This window comes from Meles meles, chromosome 1 (assembly GCF_922984935.1).
Source record: "Meles meles chromosome 1, mMelMel3.1 paternal haplotype, whole genome shotgun sequence".
Lineage (NCBI taxonomy): Eukaryota > Metazoa > Chordata > Mammalia > Carnivora > Mustelidae > Meles > Meles meles.
Genome location: NC_060066.1, coordinates 112399513 through 112419468, shown reverse-complemented (window position 1 = coordinate 112419468; position 19956 = coordinate 112399513). Strand labels below are relative to the sequence as shown.

Genomic DNA, 19956 nt, shown 5'->3' with positions numbered 1-19956 from the left:
CATCAAAATGATGATTAAACACTAATCTGGAATCTGGCAGCCCAGTTCCCCTTGTGCAAAATGGTAGTAGTAGATAATAAGGAGATAATAATAGGTTATTTCCTCTAGGAGCTTGGGCCAGAAAAGGGCCTTAAAAATCACCTACTTTCCAGCCACTTCATTTTATAAATGAGAACACTTAGGCCTCTGGGGAGGTGCATTTCCAAGGTCATACAGTTATTTAGTAACAGAACTTAGACCAGAAAAGGATCTTCTTAGTTTTTATTTAGACTTTCCTCTTCCTCACTCTCTCTCAGCCTAAATGATACTCTTTAATTCCAAGAGCACAGATTTAATGAAAACAGCTAAATGAGTTTTAAATGTGTACTTTTTTTTAAGAAAGGAGGAATATTTTGTCTTCGATTACAGTTGATGGTAAGAAATGTGTTGCCCATGTATAATCCAAATCTAGTTGAGAGAATGCTCAGTTCTAATTATGCCCTCCTGAGGCCACTTTATTCAGTCCAGCTTTCTCTATCTATCAAAGGGCCAAGCAAGTCTTAGTGAAGCTTTTTTCTCATCGTTCCAGTAAGAATGAATCATTCTTTCTTCTGGGTTCTCATACATGAAGTGTTTTTTCAAACTTACGTGTGAAATGTCTTAGTGGGTCGTGAAATCAATTCAGTGGTCACTCCCAGGAAGAATAATAGAATAGAAAAACACCAGAATAGAATAGAAAATCACACATAGTGATAACACTACTTTGTGAAACTTTTACTCTAGGTATATCTGTGTGCATATGTGTGTGTGTGTTTGTACTGGATTACAGTATAAAATGTGAAACGTTTGACTAACCCACAAGCTTGGAGGATTCCAGTGGAAACGACATCTCTACATCTGTACGGCCACCCAGCTCTTTGAAAGTTGGGAATGTCTTCATCTTTGTATCTGTCATGCCCAACATACTACCTGGTGGATACTCAGGAGATGTTGAGTAGAATTATTAGGAAGAATTAAGATGGAATTAAAAGAATGAAGAGCTGGTAGGTTAGGGAAGAAGTGAGTACTTGATTTAAGTATAAAGGTTTTAGTTTCCTTTACTTTATCAGTCAAGATTAACATTTTTTTCAACCCCATTTTACTGGAACTAAGAACTGGTGTTTCATATATGTGCTGTGCGATGGTCTCCCAGTCACCTTCAATGTCCCGGGTGATATGGTATAAATAATACTTCCTGCTCATGTTGCAGCTGCTATTCAAGAATCTTAAATTGCTCTATGAGCAAGATCTGGTGATGAGTGCCTGGCAGGTGCCAGAGTTAAGAACCAGTGACTGGCTGAAATCTCTGGGCTCCAGACTGACGCCTTCCCACCCCCCTCAGCCCTGTCTTTTCCTCATCCTTTGGAGGAAGGAGGCTTTGGCCTGGCCTCTTTGTGAGCTTGTCCACCCTGGGAACTAGATTTACTCTTACTTTGGGGGTGGCTCTGGTGTGTATGTGGCTGGGAGGCACATGGTAGGGAAGGCATTTATTTATGTGCTTCAGGACTGGAGAAGACCAGGGAGGAAAACTGGGAAGGAATTGGCTAGAGGTTGAGTTCTGGATCATCAGAGAAACATTGGAGAGGCCTCCTGTTATAGGTTTTTTAAGATCTGCACCTCATGGAAAAGGGGATATTTGACATGTGCTCTTTCCTATAGCAATCGATTTCTTGCTCTTGGCTATGCTCCTTTGGTTTATTTTTTGCTTGTTCTTTTGCTTATTATTTATTTATTTATTTATTTATTTTAAGTAAACTCTATCCCTAGTGTGGGGCTGGACCTCAGGATCCTGAGACCAAGAGGCTCAAGCTCTACCCACTGAGCCAGCCAGGTGCTCCCTTGGGGTTTTACTGTGCAGATCAGCCACCTGAGACTTAAGTGCCACTCACACGCACAGCCCTTTATTTTCCTCCCTTTTGTGCAAGCCCCCTAGCACTTTGAAGTATTCCTGTTCTCCGTTTCCTGGAAGCTCTGGCTGGGGCCTGGGGGGAGTCAGTTCTCTCTCTTTTCCAAGAAACTGTTAACTGACTACAGTTGGGCCAGGGAGGCTTGGGGAGGGTGACAGCCCGGTCCGGCTCGGAGTCGGGTTACACCACTTGTGTCTGAGTTCACGCAGCATGTTCCTCTGTCAGGGATTCCGCAAATATCTCCCAGAGGTAAAAAAGGAAAGTGCGCTGCACTCCAGCACCCAGAGCAGTGAGCCCAGTCCCTGGTCCCCGAGAGAACGCCTGCCCCCCGGGTCATGTCACCATAGCCCCAGCAGCGTCCCAGCGGCTCGCTTCATGACGCAGTGCAGCCGCACTATGTTCCTAGGGTGAGGGTGCGGCTGGGTATGCTGCTCCCCATGGGTTGCCCACCATGTCTAATGGATATCGCACTCTGTCCCAGCATCTCAATGACCTGAAGAAGGAGAACTTCAGCCTCAAGCTGCGCATCTACTTCCTGGAGGAGCGCATGCAACAGAAGTATGAGGCCAGCCGGGATGACATCTACAAGCGGGTGAGTGCAGGAGCGGCACTCCAGCCGGCCGGGAACTGGTGGCCCACTCTCTGATCCTCAGGCTCTTCCTAACTCCCACGGTGCTAACTAGGGAGGGAGGCAGGTTCCACACCAGGTCTGGCCCCCAGAACGCGGGGTGACCTTGGACCAGCCCACTTCGCCTCTTTAGTGCCTGTTTTGTGCTCTCCTTGTGTGTAAGGAGAGAGAGCTGGGTTAAATCAGAGTCTGCTCTGCGGTGGAACTGTTCAGAACAGTCACCTTGGGGAACTGATTTGAAATGTAGATTCCCTGCCTTACCCCCCAGGGATTCTGACTGAGTAATGCAAGGGAAGGTGAGCTTGAAAATTTGCATTTTTAAAAAGCTTATTTATTTATTTATTTATTTTTGTAATCTCTGCAGCCAGCATGGGGCGGGAACTCAGGACCCCAGGAAGCGCATGCTCTTTTGACTGAGCCCACCAAGGCGCCCTCTGCATTTTTTAAAAGTCACAGAAGTGACTGAAGCAGGCAGTTTCCAGGGTAAATGTTCAGCTAGAGAAGGGCCCCTTCTAGCTCTGGCTCAGTGACCACAGGGAATGAGCGGATGGAGCAAAGGGCAGGGCTGCACAGGGTTCTGTGGTTGAGAACTTCGTGTTTGTTTTTGAAGATACTTCAGATAAGATTGAAAGGCCTAATCTTCCACATCTTCCTTGGGTTTTCAGGTTTAGGACTAGTTCACCCAAGAATGAAGAAAAGGGTGCTGCTGGCCTGAGGGGGTGGGAGGGGGTGGTTCTTTGAGAGGGAGGGTGGTCTGGGTTGATGCAGGAGTGATTGGGGTAGGGAAGGAAAAGGGAGGGGGGTTGGCTGAGGGGAGGGTGAGATGAGACAGCACCTTGGTAAGAGGACAGAGGGCTTTTGGGTGAAGTTTCCTAACTGGTTACCATAATGTTGGCTTCCTTAGCCTTCTTAGCGTCTGGATAATCTCTAAAGGGGCCCGAGTGACCAGGAGCTGGTGACCTCTGATTTTTTCAGAGCTTCTAAATCTCTCATCTGTTTACACCAGCAGACTATACTTTGTCTATGTGTGCCCTGTCCTGTTGAGAAGAAGGTTTGGGAAGCTTTTGCAGGTTGCTAGGTAATAGGTTGGATCAGAGGAATAACTGGTCTTTGAAACCCAAAGAGTTATTTGGTAAATTAATGTGGGCAGCTAAATCTGGGGGATTAAGCCCTGTTTTCTGTCTTTCCTGGATTTTCATGATTTAACCTGCATCTTCCTGAAATTCGTCCAGACTCACCTGTCATCTCTTACGTAGCTGTAGAGTAAGCATGCCTGAATGGAGTGGCCAGGGGCAATGTCAAGGAAGCTATTCTCAAGGGAGGGTTGGTAATGCAGTGGGATGGAGAGGAGGCGGGGAGGAGGAATGGCAGTCTTTGCCTTAGGGTAGAAATAGTGAGTGAATTTGCTCATTGTACAGAAGGAGGAGCATTTTTCATTAGGTGTCTCCAAAGCAAGGCAGAAGGAATGGGCAATGTCTTGGATTATTTAAGAGAAAGGAATTTTTTTTTTTTAATATTTTATTTATTCGACAGAGAGAAATCACAACTAGGCAGAGAGGCAGGCAGAGAGAGAGGAAGAAGCAGGCTCTCCACGGAGCAGAGAGCCCGACGCGGGGCTCGATCCCAGGACCCTGGGATCATGACCTGAGCCGAAAGCAGAGGCTTTAACCCACTGAGCCACCCAGGTGCCCCGAGAAAGGAATTTTTTAAGCTTCAATCAACTGACTGCTTTAATCATTTGGTCTCACCCTGTTCTCTACACCGACTAACAAGACTGTCCTTAGGGAACGTTTTGGGTGGGGTGTGGGAGGGCACCATTATGTTCCTAGAGAAGTGTGATTAAGAAGATTCTTAAAAAAAAAAAAGGGATTCTAGTGGGGCGTGTGGGAGAGCAGTCATAGGACATTGTCACATGCCAAGGTGATAACCCTTTTATTAGTCTAGTGTTGCCACTAAGTCCTACTGTTTCTGGTCTTAAGCCAGAGTCATCAGGCACCCACTGGCATCCTATGATTTAAGGAATCCCAGACTACTGTGTCCCCTCCTTTCCCTTCTTACCAAATCTTTGTTCAGTCCATCTGTCATATGACTCATCCCATTTGGCTGTGATTTTTTGGGAAGCACTGAAGGTTTAAGTTAAAATGCTCTTCTTATTTGGGAAGCAAAACCCATAAAGCCATGATTGATCATTAACATCATAGTTGAAATGAATTTATCATACTATGCAATGATGAGGGATTGATAGGAACAAGGGCAGTTCCATTTTGATGGAAGGACGAGGGATCAGAAAACCATCCCAGCCAGAGCCCTGGACAACCAGGGGATCTAGGCAAGTTATTAACCTTTCTGAGTCTGTGCCAGCCCCTGTAGAATTGGCATGCTGAATACCACACAAGTCCCTGAGCACTGAAGATTATTTGCTGAGAGTATGAATACATAACAGCCATAAGGATTAAATGAGAAGACTTCGGTCACAGCACTTTGTAAACTTCATAGCTTCTTATGTAAATGAGGGGGTAGTAGTTACACGTTTACCAATGGTAATAGTTATTATGAGATTTTAAAATGAGAAAGAGGCTCTTTTAATCTCACCTGCAGATATTCCCATGAATATGCCTTACTGAGGTTCCACAAAGTTAAGACAATGGATTAGTAGCAATGTGGGTGAAGGGACACTCAGGGTGACAATGCAGGGCATCACATGGTAAGTCAAGTGGTTCAGATGTGAATTTAGAGCCCTGTTGTGTAAGCAAACTTAGCTTGATTTTTCTTTAGCTTTGGAAGGTCACTTCTTTTTTTTTTTTTTTTTAAGATTTTATTTATTTGACAGAGATCACAAGTAGGCAGAGAGGCAGGCAGAGAGAGAGGAAGGGAAGCAGGCTCCCTGCCGAGCACAGAGTTAGGGTTAGTGCCGGGCTTGATCCCAGGACTCTGGGATCAAGACCTGAGCTGAAAGCAGAGGCTTTAACCCACTGAGCCATCCAGGCGCCCCGGAAGGTCACTTCTTTAAATAAAGTAAAAATATTAAATCACACCCAGTCGAGTCAGAACCCACACTAACTTGGGTGATGGATGCACGATTTTTTTTTTTTAAAGATTTTATTTATTTATTTGGCAGAGAGAGAGAGAGAGAGTACAAGCAGGGGGAGCAGCTGAGGGAGAGGGAGAAGTAGAGTCCCCACTGAGCAGGGAGCTAGATATGGGGATGTGGGGATTGATCCCAGGACTCTGGGTTCATGACCTGAGCTGAAGACAGATGCTTAACTGACTAAGCCAACCAAGCACCCCTGTGCATGATTCTTTTCAATAAAACCACTGTTTGTGAAACTTACATAACGTAAGTCTCTTGTGAATAGTAATTATTTTATTATTTTACATATTTTTGCAACAGCAGATTCTTGTTAAATATATGTACCAAAGAGTAAAATACTACTATCTTAGTGAGAGACAATCAAGAATTTCGCCATGACTGCAGGTAAGGGAAATATGGGAAACTTTAGGAGAAAAGGACTGGTAGAGGGTTCAATCTTTCTCTCACCAAGTGGCAAGTCCTCAGGTAGCTGAGTGAGGGAGAGACTAAATTAGACATAATCCTTAATTGTAATGGCAGCTATAAGGATGTTTAATTGTATGAGAAGTTGTAAAAGTTAGAGGACTACGTAAAAACCTAGAAGAATCAACTTCAAAGCAAATAAGTTAAAGGAGTTCAGGGTTTTTGTCTTTCAAGATGTTCAGAGAATTCAGAAATAATCTTAAAACTCATGCTAGCTATAGATTAATAAAATAGTATTAAATTATACATAAAAATTGGTTCTTTGAGACTGGAGGCTTTTCTGTTGTGTGTTTATCCTTTAAGCTTCAATTTTTGTAAGCAATTTAAAAAGAACACAGGAAGAGGCTGCTTACCTTCAGCCCAAATAAACTGGGGCATAATCAGGTACTACTGCCCCCTGTTGGTAGCAAATGTTAATTGTAGGTTCAGCTTTTGTGGGAACACATTTTGAAGGTCTAAGCACTAAGGGGAGAGACCACTGCAGTACATAAAGCTCCTGATCATGGAGCAAAGTTAAGTGAGAAAATGCCGTAAGTGGTCCACAGCTGAGTATGGCCCACTCCTAGGGAGACTGGCTGGGAGCATTTCTGGACTGCAGCTGCTCTGGTAAATAGTTTCTGGATGGCCACTTGGCTGACTTCGTGGTTGTTGTTGATTATCTAACCCTGCATCTTCTCATGATTGCTGAGTGTGCTGCCACTAGAAATATACCCAACCCTGGAATTTATGAAATCCACTGCTATGTGGTAAACATCCAGTCCACAAAGAGCATGCAAAACCACTATCAACTGTTTCTGTCCCATGATGACTTGTTCAACTTGTGTGAATTTATTATTACCCAAGGTTTCTTTATTTTTTTTTAAACATTTGTTTTATTTGAGAGAGAGAGAGAGTAGGGAGAGGGGCATAGGGAGAGACTCTTTAGGTAGACTTCCAGCTGAGCACAGGGCTCGATCTCATGACCCATGAGATCATGACCTGAGCAGAACCAAGAACTGGACCCTTAACGAACTGAGCCACCCAGGCGTGCCCCTCCCCACTAAGATTGCTTTAAAAAATTTTTAGGGTTCCCTTTTAAGAATGGAATTTAAAATCTGGCCAGGTCAGATGATAACACCATCAGGAAAAATTGAATGGTGTCTTCCTGGACCAGGCAGAATCAATGTTTAAGTGTGACATTATTGATACCAGAAGGTTAAAGTGGTTTTGGCCTTTATATAGGAATTGAAAGCATTGTATTTCCTTATATGTCAGCCTCTTAAACTGCCTGACGTCTCTGAGCTGTGCTCTCTCATCTTTGAGACTGGATGATACTTCTCCTGAGCCAACTTTGGAGTTTATACATAGCATATATCTGTAGCAGGTTTTAAAAATCATGATAAACAGCCTATTGACTTTACTTGCATCTGAAATTTTCATTATTTCTTCTATTCTGTGATCATTGGAAGTAGTGGTTAAGAGATGAACCCAACAGACCTGAGAAAGAATCTTGGTTCTACTACTTGCTACCTGTGTTAATTTGGGAAAATACTGTAATTTCTCTGAACTGAAGTGGTGTTGTGATAGTACCAATCTTTTAGGATCTGAGGGAAGATTAAATGAGCTGATTAGTTGAAATCAGCAGAATGCCTATTATATAGTAAGCCCTTAAGAAATATTTGCCATTATCGTGGTAAAGTGATGGATGACAAAATTGCCTGTATAAGTCCTATCATTTTTTATTTCAAGGCAGTTTTTTTCCTCAGTAGTGGATTTGGGACCATTTGTCCTATTTGTCTTAAATCTCCATTTTAGTTTGCCCATAAATAAATAACATAATACAATCCAAGTGCCCGTATTGCAGCAAATCTGTCACCCTCAAATACGAATATTCCTTCAAAGAGAATAAAGAAGAAAGGCTGGGTTTGTTAAATTTCTGTTTTTTTTTAATTTTTTTTATTATTATTTTTAAAAGATTTTATTTATTTATTTGACACAGATAGAGATCTGGCAGGCAAAGAGGCAGGCAGAGAGAGAGAGGAGGAAGCAGGCTCCCTGCGAGCAGATAGCCCGATGTGGGGCTCGATCCCAGGACCCTGAGATCATGACCTGAGCCGAAGGCAGAGGCTTTAACCCACTGAGCCACCCAGGCGCCCCAAATTTCTGTTTTTTTTTAAAGAAAATATTTTATTTAGTTATAGTACAAAGTCTTTTATTTTCACAAAAATTATTGAATGTGATTGGCTTTAATTCAAAATTTTTTATCATTTTGATTTAATACTTTGTAATATAGCTTGGTCTGGTTCTTAATTCATTTTATATTTTTAAAAAGTTTTTATTGTCTTTTAAAATTCTTTAAAAAATATTTATCTGCTTATTATATATAGAGAAAGTACAGACAGGGTTGGGGGCAGAGGGAGAGGAAGAGTCTCAAGCAGACAACATGCTGAACGTGGAGTCAGATGTGGGGCTCAATCTCACAACCCCAAGATCACAACCTAAGCCCAAACCAAGAGCTGGACGCTTAACCAATGGCGTCACCCAGGCCCCTTATTTTTTCACTTAAGAACTATCCTTTTTAAAATTGAGATGTAGTTGACATATAACATTAAATTCATTTTAGGCGTACAACATAATGATCTGCTATGTGCATATGTTGCAAATGCAATCACCACAATAAATTTAGTTAACATCTATCACCACACATGGTTACTAAAATATTTTTTTCTTGCGACGAGAAATCTTAAGATCTGTTCTCTTTGTTAAATTGCTTTTTGGTTCACCAACGGATTTTCTTTAGTTCTAGCCTGAGTTGCTTAGGCTTTGGACAATATAACGAGTAACAGCCTACATGCAGCATTACTGTGCTAAGCGCCCAAAAGTTCAGTGAAGTCCCAAGGAACTCTGTCGGGCTACACAGTTTAGGAACTTTGACTTGAACCAATGGAAAGCAATTAGAGAAAGACTATTATCTTTGAGGGATAGCAAAATGTAGGGACACAACTTTTAGACTCAATCATAAGACCTGAATTCTGAATATTCCTTGCTACGTGACCTTGGCCATATCCACAACTCCTTTGAGCCTTTGTTTCCTAAAATAGAGGCCCAAATTCCTGTCCTGCCCTCCTCCCCACAAGCAAACCTGTTTTAAAGTGTTAGGTGTTAAATCAGTGTGAAGGATTGTTCTATCCTGCATATCTGGGGACACATCCTGGAGCCCCCATACACCTTCTTGGGTTATTGCCTATGGGATGGTCCAGTTGCTCTTGCAGTGAATGGTTTTCTTCTTATATTTAAAAAAGTTGACTCTTATTTTCTTTTTGCAGTTTAGTAAACCTTTAAACCCTTGTTTAGTTAGCTGCTAAGGTTTTTCTCTCCCTCTGTGTTTTACTTATGGGAAGTCTAAGAAATGTGCATAGTAGGAAGGGAGAAATACAAGTAGAGAGAAGGGAAATCAGGACGACTTTGGCAAAATTATTTTTAAAATAGTTCTCTGGAAGCCTGGGGTGAACATAGCCCATGTCTGTGCACACTATGTGTGTGATTCCTCATTCTCAGCTTCCTGAGATCTGCAAAGTCATGCTTGCCTATTTCCTATTCTTTTTGGAGTAGAAGTAGGAAGAAAGTAGGGAGACCCCGTCCTTTAATCATTGTAAATGGTATTTGTGTTCTTGCTTTAAAAAATGTTTAATCTTCACAGCTACTAGGTGATTGCTATAAAAACAAAACAAAGAAATAAAAAACTGGAAAATAACATATGTTGTTCAGGGTATAGAAAAACTGTAAACCCAGTGTATACCTATGGAGCTTCTGTGGAAAACGGCATGATGATTCCTAAAAAAATTAAACATGGAATTGTTATATGATCCAGCATGTCCTCTTCTAGGTATATACCTAAAAGAAGAGAAATCAGGAACTCAAACAGGTATTTGTACACCCATGTTCATAACAAAGTTATTCATAGTAGCCAAAGGGTGGAAGCAGCCTGAATATCCATTGACAGGTGGACAGACAAAATGTGATGCACACATGCAGTGGAATATTGTTCAGCCTGAAAAAGGAAGGAAATTCTATCACATATTATAACATGGATGAACTTTGAGGACGTTATGCTAAGTGAAATAAACCAGCCACAAAGAACAACTATTATATGGTTCCACTTATATGAGGTACGTAGAATAGCCTAATTCATAGAGACAAAGAGTAGAATGGGGGTGGCCAGGGGCTGGGGAAGGGTATGGAAGGGGAGTTGTTTGTTTCTTCCTCTCTCCCTCCTTCGCTCCTTCTTTCTTCCTTCCTTTTTCTTTTCTTTTCTTATTTCTCTTCCTCTCTGCTTCCCTCCCTCCCTTCCTTCCTTCTTTCCTTTCGAATGTTTTATCTATTTATTTGTCAGAGAGAGAGCGCAAGTGGGGGAGCGGTGGGCAGAGGGAGAAGCAGCCTCCCCGCTGAGCAGGGGGGCTCCATTCACCGACTGAGCCACTCAGGTGGGAAGTTATTGGGAAGTTATTGTTTAATGGGTACAGTAGGTTGGGGAAAGCATTCTGGAGATGGATGGTTGCACAGCAATATGAATGTATTTAATGTCACTGAACTGCATGCTTAAAAATGGCAAATTTTGTATTATGTATATTTTACTACAGGAAAAAAATTCTTAAGCAACTTTCTCATAACTGTTATAGTTACTTTAAAATATTGTGGAAGCTTCGACCAAAAACACCTTGTTTTCTGTTTTTGCTTAACACAGCATTTCTCATTTAAAAATTTTTCTTACTTATTTGAGAGAGAGAGTGCATGTGTGAGAGAGGGAAGGAAGAGGAAGAGAAGAATCCCAAGCAGACTCTATGCTGAGCATGGAGCCCCACGTGGGGCTCCAAAACCAAGAGTCTGATGCCCAACCAACTGAGCCACCCAGGTGCCCCAACTTTTCTCATTTTTAAGAGCTTTTAATTAGAAGTCATAATACTTGCCTGTTGGAAAAAAGAAATTTTTTTCTTTGAGTATTTAAGACCTTTTCTTCCAATCACTAGAAAATAAATCTAAAACTTAATTCTAAAGTAATTCTAATCCATTTCTGATTTTCTCCTTAACTATGTCTACAAAATTTGTATTTTTGCATAAACTTATTATAAAGCTATTTCCTCTTCTTATTGGTTATGTACATCGAAGTTTACACACTGATAGAAATAACATGATATTATTAAAAGAGTAGGCATTCTAAATATTTCTCTTGTTTGCATTATCACCTTGGACATTCAATTACTCAGATCTGTACACAGGCATTCATTCACTGAAGCATCTGTTGATTATCTACTATATGCCAGAGACTGCCAGATGCTGGTGGAGAAAGATATCAAATAAATAAAAATGGCATAATAAAGGCTAACATGGGGGCACCTGGGTGGCTCAGTCTGTTAAGCATCTGCCTTTGGCTCAGGTCATGATCTGGGGGTCCTGGGTTCGGCCCTATGTGGGGCTCCCTTCTCAGCAGGGAGTCTGCTTCTCCCTCTCCCTCTGTCCCTTTTCCCTCCACCCCCACTTGCATGTTCTCTCTCTCAAATAAGTAAATAATATCTTAAAAAAAAAAAAAAAGACATGTAAGATTGCTCCGAAGTCCTAAGGAGAGTGACAAAATCCACCAGGAAAGGCTTTGCAAGTGAGTGAAGTTGGAACTAAATCTTAAAAGGACACAAGGAATGGGAGAGCATCTTAGACAGTAGGCACAGCATATACAAGGGCACAAAGTCATGAGAAAGCATGTTGTGTTTGGCATGCTTTGTGTCATTCTATGAGACTAGAACATGGTCTCAGGGGCTTGTGTCAGCTGTAAGCTGAGAACTGGAAAGATAAGCAGGGGATAGATCATGGAGGGCTTTGGATTTATCCATTTGCCCATTTATCAACATTAATGGGGTGCTTACTGTATTCTGAGTACTGTGCTGGAAGTTGGGGCTTCAAAGATGAGTAAAGCACGATAGAATGTGGTAAAAAGCAGTAAAAAAGTAAAAAGGATGTATACAGAGTATAAGCGAACTCAAATGAATAGACTAATCCAACTGAATAGACTAGAGGGAAGGAAAATCCACAAAGGATTCTTTGAGGAGATGATGCCTGAGTTTTGTCTTCAGAAGAGAGTAATCATTAGTTAGTCAGTGGATGGTGAGGTGGAAAGAAAGGGCTTTTGCCAGAAGCAAATGCCAAAGGCAAGAAACCACATGGAATGCGTGGAGAATTATAAGTGGTTTTGTGTTGCTAAATTTAAGTGCTAGACACAGAATGAGCCTGTAGAGTATGCGGGCCATAATTCTTTGTGCCATTTAAAAAAACTGTAGACTTTATCCTGAGGATGATAAGGAGCCACTGATGGGCTTCAAGCAGCAGGGAAAGTGCTAGATCCTTCTGGTGGGTGGGGAGGGTGGGTTCAAGAAAGATAAGGCAGGAAGTCTGCAGGACAGGCCAGACAAGAGATGATGAGGGCCACCAGAATAGGAATAGAGGGGAGGGAACTGATCTGTGAAATACGAAATACGGAGGTAAAATATCTGTAGGACTGGGTGATAGATGGGGTGGGAATATTAACAGAAAGACCTCAGAAGACTGCTAGATTCCTGACGAAGACAAGTCACTTTTTCTGGGCCTCTGGTTACTTATGTTTAAAATGAGAGGGCTGGACGGGGATGGTCACTAGCATCGCTCCCAGCGCTGAAGCTCTGTGTTTCTGAGCAGCCTCTGCTTACTCTCACCTAGCACAGGTCTCTGCATCTCCCGGCTCCTCTGATACCTTCTCAGTAAAGGAGGTGCCAACAGAGCTGAGACAGCTTTAAAACTGCCAGCCAACGTCAGGGAAATCTAGTACTGTTACCAGGTAGCTGGAGTTATAATTAGCCCAGTTGCTAGGGAAAAACTGAGATTCGGTAAGCATGGACTGCCAGAAACAGCTTTTCCCGACTTGATGAATTCGCTTGTTTACAGGAACAAAGTGGATATGGATGGAGTGTTTTTAATGTGCTTTTGGAGAATTCAAGTTTTGCCTAGACTGTGGGATATGTTAAAAGCAAAAACATAGATTTGAGCTGGGGCTAATCAACATCTTGTCTGCGGTAGGAAGAGCGGGCACAAATATATTTGGATAGATGGAAAGAGACTTACTTTCACCTGATGCATATAAACAAGAACACAGAATGACAGGTTGGAGCTAGAGGAGATCTTGGAGATAATTTATATAACCACTTTATTTTTTTTTAGTTATTATTTTATTTGTTAGAGAACCAAAAAAATCCATTCATACTTTATAAAATTAAATCATTTTTTTAATAAAAACTAACTAAATAAATAAATAATCTACATATAATAGAGAAAGCTTATTAGCATGCAATGTGCTGGAGAGCAGTTTTTCTTGTTTGTTTCTCTTTTTTTTTAATTCCCTCCACTGCGGCCTCTTAGGGCAGTTTTTCAATTGCTACTATGGATGACACACTGCATGTAAGAAATTACAGAAAAATTAGAGGATTATCAGCATAAACAATCACAAAACATTTTGTTGATAAGAATAATTTTTAATAGCAAAAATAGTTTATTCTATACTTAGAAACTAAAAGTAGTATGATTAATCAAACGTTTTTGGATACTATGATACATCTCCTCAGATATATTTATCTGTAAATTCAATGTGAATCCAAGAATAGTTTTTTTTATTCAAGTGTAACTAACATACAGTGTTATATTACTTTTAGGAGTATAATATAATGATTGATCTATGCAATTCTCAGTGCTTTTCATGATAAATGTACTCTTAATCCCCTTTATCTGTTTCACCTATCCCTCCACCTACCTCTCCTCTGGCAACCACATTTTCCCTCTGTATTAAGAGTTTGTTTTTATCTCTTTTTCTTTGTTTGTTTTATTTCTTAAATCCCACATGAGTGAAGTCATATGGTATTTGTCTTTCTCTGATTGACTTATTTCACATAGAATTATATCGTTTAGATCCATCCATATTGTTGCAAATGGCAAGATTTCATTCTTTTTTATGGTTGTCTAATATTTCAGTTTGTGTGTGTGCACTGCATCTTTTTTTTTAAAGATTATTTAATTATTTATTTATTTGACAGAGAGAGAGAGAGAGAGCTCACAAGTAGGCAGAGACAGGCAGAGAGAGAGAGAGGAGGAAGCAGGCTCCCCGCTGAGCAGGGATCCCAATGCGGGGCTGGATCCCAGGTCCCTGGAATCATGACCTGAGCCGAAGGCAAAGGTTTTAACCCACTGAGCCACCCAGGCGCCCCATGTACTGCATCTTTTTATCTATTCATCTATAGATGGATATTTGGGCTGCTTCCATATCTTAGCTATTGTAAATAATGCTACAATAAGTAAACATAGGCATGCATATATCTTTTCGAATTAGTGTTTTCATTTTCTTTGGGTAAATACCGTTGATGGAATTATTGGATCATATGGTAACCCCTTTACTTTTTAGGAAAGATTTTATTTTAGAATAATTGTAGATTCACAGAAAAGTTGCAAAAATAATATAGTTTCTATATACCATTCACTTAGCTTTCCCTAATTTATTTTCAAGATAAGGAAACTGAGGTCCAGAAGAGTAGTCACTTGCCTAAGGTCACAGAACAAGCTAATGGTCTATCTATTTCTAGATAGAGGCCTTGCTGCCTGTCCCCATATTTGCAGTGACTTCCTTGGTCTTCAGCAGAAGGTCAAGGGATTTATATACTTGTCAAACTCTTTCTTCACCTTTTTCACTATTGACCTAAAATAGAATATTACATAGCAGGAGCTAGAGCAATTCCCAGATAAGTGATTCTCTACTCTGTGTGTGCTTCCAAAAGAAAATACGTATTTCCTCAGCCTACATACCCCTGCTCCCAGGAGTATCATTTATGTCATTTATATTTCCAAAAGCCATTATGAACTTCTCTCTCTCTCTTCTCTCTCTCTCTCTCTTTTTTTGTTTTGCTCTGCTTCCTGCTCTTGGCCTTTGCTGTCTTAGGTAAGCAAGTTCAACCTCACAGAGAAATGCAGCTCTGTTACACACGGAGAAGGTGCATACTGAGGGCTGGTGCAAACTGGAAAGGAGCCCGCCCTATCATGTTAAATAGCAGCTAATCCACCCACACACCAAAAGACAGTGCTCCAACTTGGTACATGCCGTTCTGTGGAAAGCTAGTAATAGTCAGGTGGCCCTTTGCCAAACAGCTTGAGAACGGACTTTGGGCTGCACTGGGCAGTTACTGTCCCTGTTATTTGGAAACTTGGCTTGAAGAGGTTGGGAGCAAATGAGAGGCACTGGCTGCCTTATAATGCCAGCTTTTCATCTCCGGACCTCAGGCAAGGCCCTGCTGCCGTGAAGGGTAGGAAATCATCTCTCTGAGCACATAGCGCTCTAGAAAACCTGCACGGAGGCCTGAGGGGGAAGCCCTCCTCCAACTCACTAGGAAAGTGGAAGGAGGCTGCCAGAAGGGGAGCCGTGGCCTGGAGCTGCAAACAGAGAGTCTAGGTACTGGCTGAGGGCCAGAAGGAAGCAAATCTTTCTGGGCACTTTTCTTGACAGATTTCAGAACGTCTCTCTGAGGCTGTCCCTCTCAGAGACAGGGCCACAGGCCTCCCTGTCCAGATCCTTCCTAGCCAAGCTGAGTAAATGCTCAATACACACTGTCTTGTCCTGCCCACCGGCACAACTTGGTTGATGACAAGTGGTGCTGCCGTCAGTCCACTCCGAAGTCGGGAACATCTGTGTCCAGAGCTGGAGCCTGGGTCTTCTCACACAGAAATCAAATGAAGATAGCCGACCTCAGAGCTCAGGGGAGCAGATCTCTTAAAGGTGGGGAGCAGTGTCCATTCGAAGTCTTCTTCTTTCTCGCTGATCCCTTCCAGGCTGTGGGATTGTGGAGAAGCCCACCTTGCTGCCAAACCCTTTAGAGCCTCAGAGGACCCAGGGAGAGTCAGGATAGTAGTAACTGGGGTGAGAGCAAGCCGTTAGTTCAGCTGGAGAAAGGTAGGTCATGCAGGGGCCATATGGGGGCGCTGGTGTGAATCACTGCAGTTAGTGATTGAACTGGAACTCCTCCTGAGGTGTTCTCTACCCTCAAGGGCGAGCTTCCTACTTTCCCTCTCCCCTCTTTCCTCTGATTCCCCTGCTTCTTCAAGGTGCCAGAGTATGTCCCCAGGGCCTACAGTGTCTTGATATAAGTGGGAGGAAAATAAGCGGTCAGGAGAAAAATAGCCTGACGACTCCTCCTCTATTTCTAGATAGAGTTTCTAGACCCAGGTCTGGTCCTGTCTCTGGTGTCAGTGTTTTCCCTACGAGTAGGCCCTTTCTGTCCTTCTTTGTCCCATATTCCCTCTTCCCTTTCCCCAAACTCACACAGACACATGGAAAATAGATGCTAAATGCTTCCCATTTAAGCCCAAGGGAGGAAGATGTCCATTTAGCGTTCACTACATGTCGGGCACCATTCTCTGGATTTTACACATATTTTAATCTTACCGTATTATAGCTCCAGGAAGTTGATGTCTTGTCCCCATTTTTCACAGGACCAGATGTGCCATGAATAGCCTGAGGGTGTGTACCTGATAGACCAGAAGCTACATGGCCTGATTCCTCAGTTAATAAGCAAGGCCTAGGCACATTCTTTAGAATTTTTAAAGTTAGTCACTCTTTCAGATGCAAATGATGCCTTTTAGTGAAGAACTCTACATTGTGTTAAGGACCAACCAAGGAGAAAAGAAGGAGTACTAGTAAAATGCTATCTACTTTCATAGTGGCTTTCACCAGGATTGTGGCAGGAAGAGGTGGTGTTGTCTCATTGGTATATATACACTGAGAGGCAGAATTGACCTCTATTTTTACTTGTGAAACAGGTGCAGATTGCCGTGTGGAACGTAATAGAAACCAGACTGTCCTTATGCCTGCCTGTACACTGCCCTGTCAGAGTTGTGTGGAAGTACAGAGAAGTACCAGGAGTACAGAGGAAATCAGAAGAATGAGGCTTAAAAATCAGAAAAAGGAGTTTTATGAGAAAAAGGCAATGGAATTGGATTTTTTAATTAGGGGAAGAACAGACTCAGAGGTGACCTAACAGTAGATTTGAGATGTCTCTGTTTGTGACTGTTGGTGATTAGTAGTGCTCTGTTTCTGCTAACAATTAGAATAGATTGATCCTCGTTGAAGCCTAAGCATTAGGCCTCATTCATTTAAAACTATTTATTGAACACATACTATATTCCAGATGGTATTGGAGGTGGTGCGATTATATATCAATGAGCAGAACAGACTAGCATTCCTACCCTCATGGAATTTGTATTCTGGCATGAGCAAACAGACAATGAATAGTAAATATTATAAGTAAATATGTACAGTATTGGAAAGTAATAAACCTTCTTGGGGAAAAAGAGAAAAAGAGCAGGGTGAGGGATTCAAAAAGTGTAAGAGGAGAGGGCAGTTTGCAGTATTAAAAAGTGGTCAAGTGGGGGCACCTGGGTGGCTCAGTTATTGAGTGTCTGCCTTTGGCTCAGGTCGTCATCCCAGGACCCGGGGATCGAGCCCTGCATTGGGCTCCCTGCTCACTGGGAAGCCTGCTTCCCCCTCTCCCACTCCCCCTGCTTGTGTTCCCTCTCTCACTCTGTCTCTCTCTGTCAAATAATAAATAAAATCTTTAAAAAAAAACCCAAACTTGTCAAGGAGTTACTGGGTGGCTAGTGGGTTAAACGCCTGCCTTCAGCTCAGGTCATGATCCCAGGGTCCTGGGATCGAGCTGCGCATCTGGCTCCCTGCTCAGTGGGTAGCCTTCTTCTCCCTCTGCCCCTCCCCTGCCACCCTGCTTATGCTCTCTCTTGCTCTCTCAATTAAATAAATAAAATCTTTGGAAAAAGAAAAGTAGTTGGGGAGGCCACTTTTAGAGAGTGATTTTATTTATTTATTTATTTATTTTTTAAAAAATTATTTATTTATTTGACAGACAGATCACAAGTAGGCAGAGAGGCAAGCAGAGCGAAAGAGGAAGCAGGCTCTCTGCTGAGTAGACAGCCTGATGCGGGGCTTGATCCCAGGACCCTGGGATCATGACCTGAGCCAAAGGCAGAGGCTTTAACCCACTGAGCCACCCAGGCACCCCAAAAGTGATTTTGAAAACACATACGTATTTATTATCTCACCATTCATTTGTGAGCAGTAAAGGCAGGACTTCACTGAGTTCTATGCTGAGAGTTTCACTAGGCTACAGCCAAAATATTGGCCAGGCCAAGTTCTCATCTGAAGGCTTGACTAGGGAAGAATCAGCTTCTGAAGTCATGTGGGTTGTTGGCAGAATTCATTTCCTTGTGATGGTAGGATGGAGGGTACTGGCTTCTTGCTGGGTGTTAGCTAGAGGCTGCCCGCAGTTCCCTGAAGCCACCTCTGTTCCTTGCCATGTGAGCTTGCCCCATATGGCCACTTATCTCATCAAGTCAGCAGGCTCTAGAGCGAGTCTGCTAGCAAAAAGGAGTCTCAAAACTTAACGTAAACACAGGAGTGACATTCTGTCACCTTTGCCATGTTCTGTTGGTTAGAAGTAAGTTATGCAAGGGGCATCTGGGTGACTCAGTCTCATTAAGTGTCTGCCATCAGCTCAGGTCATGATCCCAGGGTCCTTGAATTGAGCTCTGCATCGGGCTCTCTACTCAGTGGGAAGCCTGCTTCTCCCTCTCCCACTCCCCCTGCTTGTATTCCCTCTCTTGCTGTGTCTCTCTCTGTCAAATAAATAAATGAAATCTTAAAAAAAAAAAAGTAAGTTGTGTGTCCTGCCAGTACTAAAGGGGGAAGGATTATACAAAGGCGTGAACACCGGGAGGCAAGGATCATGGAGAACCATGTGAGAGTCTGTCCAATCCTCCCACTTATTTTGCAGAAAGGGTTTGGAAAGGGAAGTTAGTGGCCAACAGAGGAAGGCTCGTTACTGGGTTTTACCCTCACAATATTTATAGTCCTCGAGGCTGACCTGACACTGAAGGCATCCCAGACTGGTGGTCTCTGCTGAGCTCTGTGCTGACCCTTTGCACTTGGTTGTTTGCATGCCACTTGCTTTATCATTTCAGTTTCCCTTTGATCTTTTTGGTTAAATCGATTGTATTAAGTGTACAGTTTGGTGAATTTGAACAAATGTTTATAACCATGCCACAACCAGCACACAATTGAGAGGTGAAACATTTCCATCACCCAAAAGCATTGCTGCATGTCCCACTGGCGCCAATTCTCTCACACCATTGGCTCCAGGAAACCACTAACCTACTTTCTGTCTGTAGCTTAGTTTTGCTATTCTAGAATTTCACATAAATGGAGTAATATGGTATAGATTCTGGTATTGAACCCCTTTGACTTACCATGATTTTGAGGTTTATCCATGTTGTTATGTCAATAGTTCATTCCTTTTTATTGCTGAATAATATAATAATATTCCATCATAGGGATACAGTGGGATTTGTTTTTCTGTACACCTGTTGATGAGCATATGGGTTGTGTCCAGTGACTGGCTGTTGTAAATTAAGCTGCTGTAAATTTTCATGTCCAAGTCTTTGTTTTATCTCTCCTGGGTAAATACCCAGTAGTGGAATTGTTAGGACGTATAATAATCATGTATTTCAACTTAGAGGATGCTGCCAAACTGTTTTCCAGAGTAGCTATGCCATAGAAAATTATTTTTTAAGCAATGACTTGAAGGAAATGAGGAAGTTAGCCAAACAGATAACTGGGGGAAGAACATTTCAGGCAGAGAATGTGCAGGAAAACCATTATGGCCAAACCAACGTGAGAAATGGTGAGAATGTTGGGAGGTGAGGCCTTAGAGGTAAAGGGGCTGGTGTAGATCAGAATCGCCCTTGTA

At 42.3% G+C, this 19956-nt stretch overlaps 1 protein-coding gene across 10 annotated transcripts in view; it reads left to right on the top strand.

Moving 5' to 3' along the window:
- Positions 1–19956, top strand: part of LOC123944152 (phosphodiesterase 4D interacting protein) — a 235459-nt gene that overhangs the window by 87908 nt on the left and 127595 nt on the right. For all 10 annotated transcript variants that reach the window (XM_046009099.1, XM_046009016.1, XM_046009155.1 and 7 more), the window contains exon 4: positions 2407–2517. In XM_046009099.1, coding sequence (XP_045865055.1) covers positions 2407–2517 — 111 coding nt within the window. The remainder of the gene's footprint in view (positions 1–2406; positions 2518–19956) is intronic.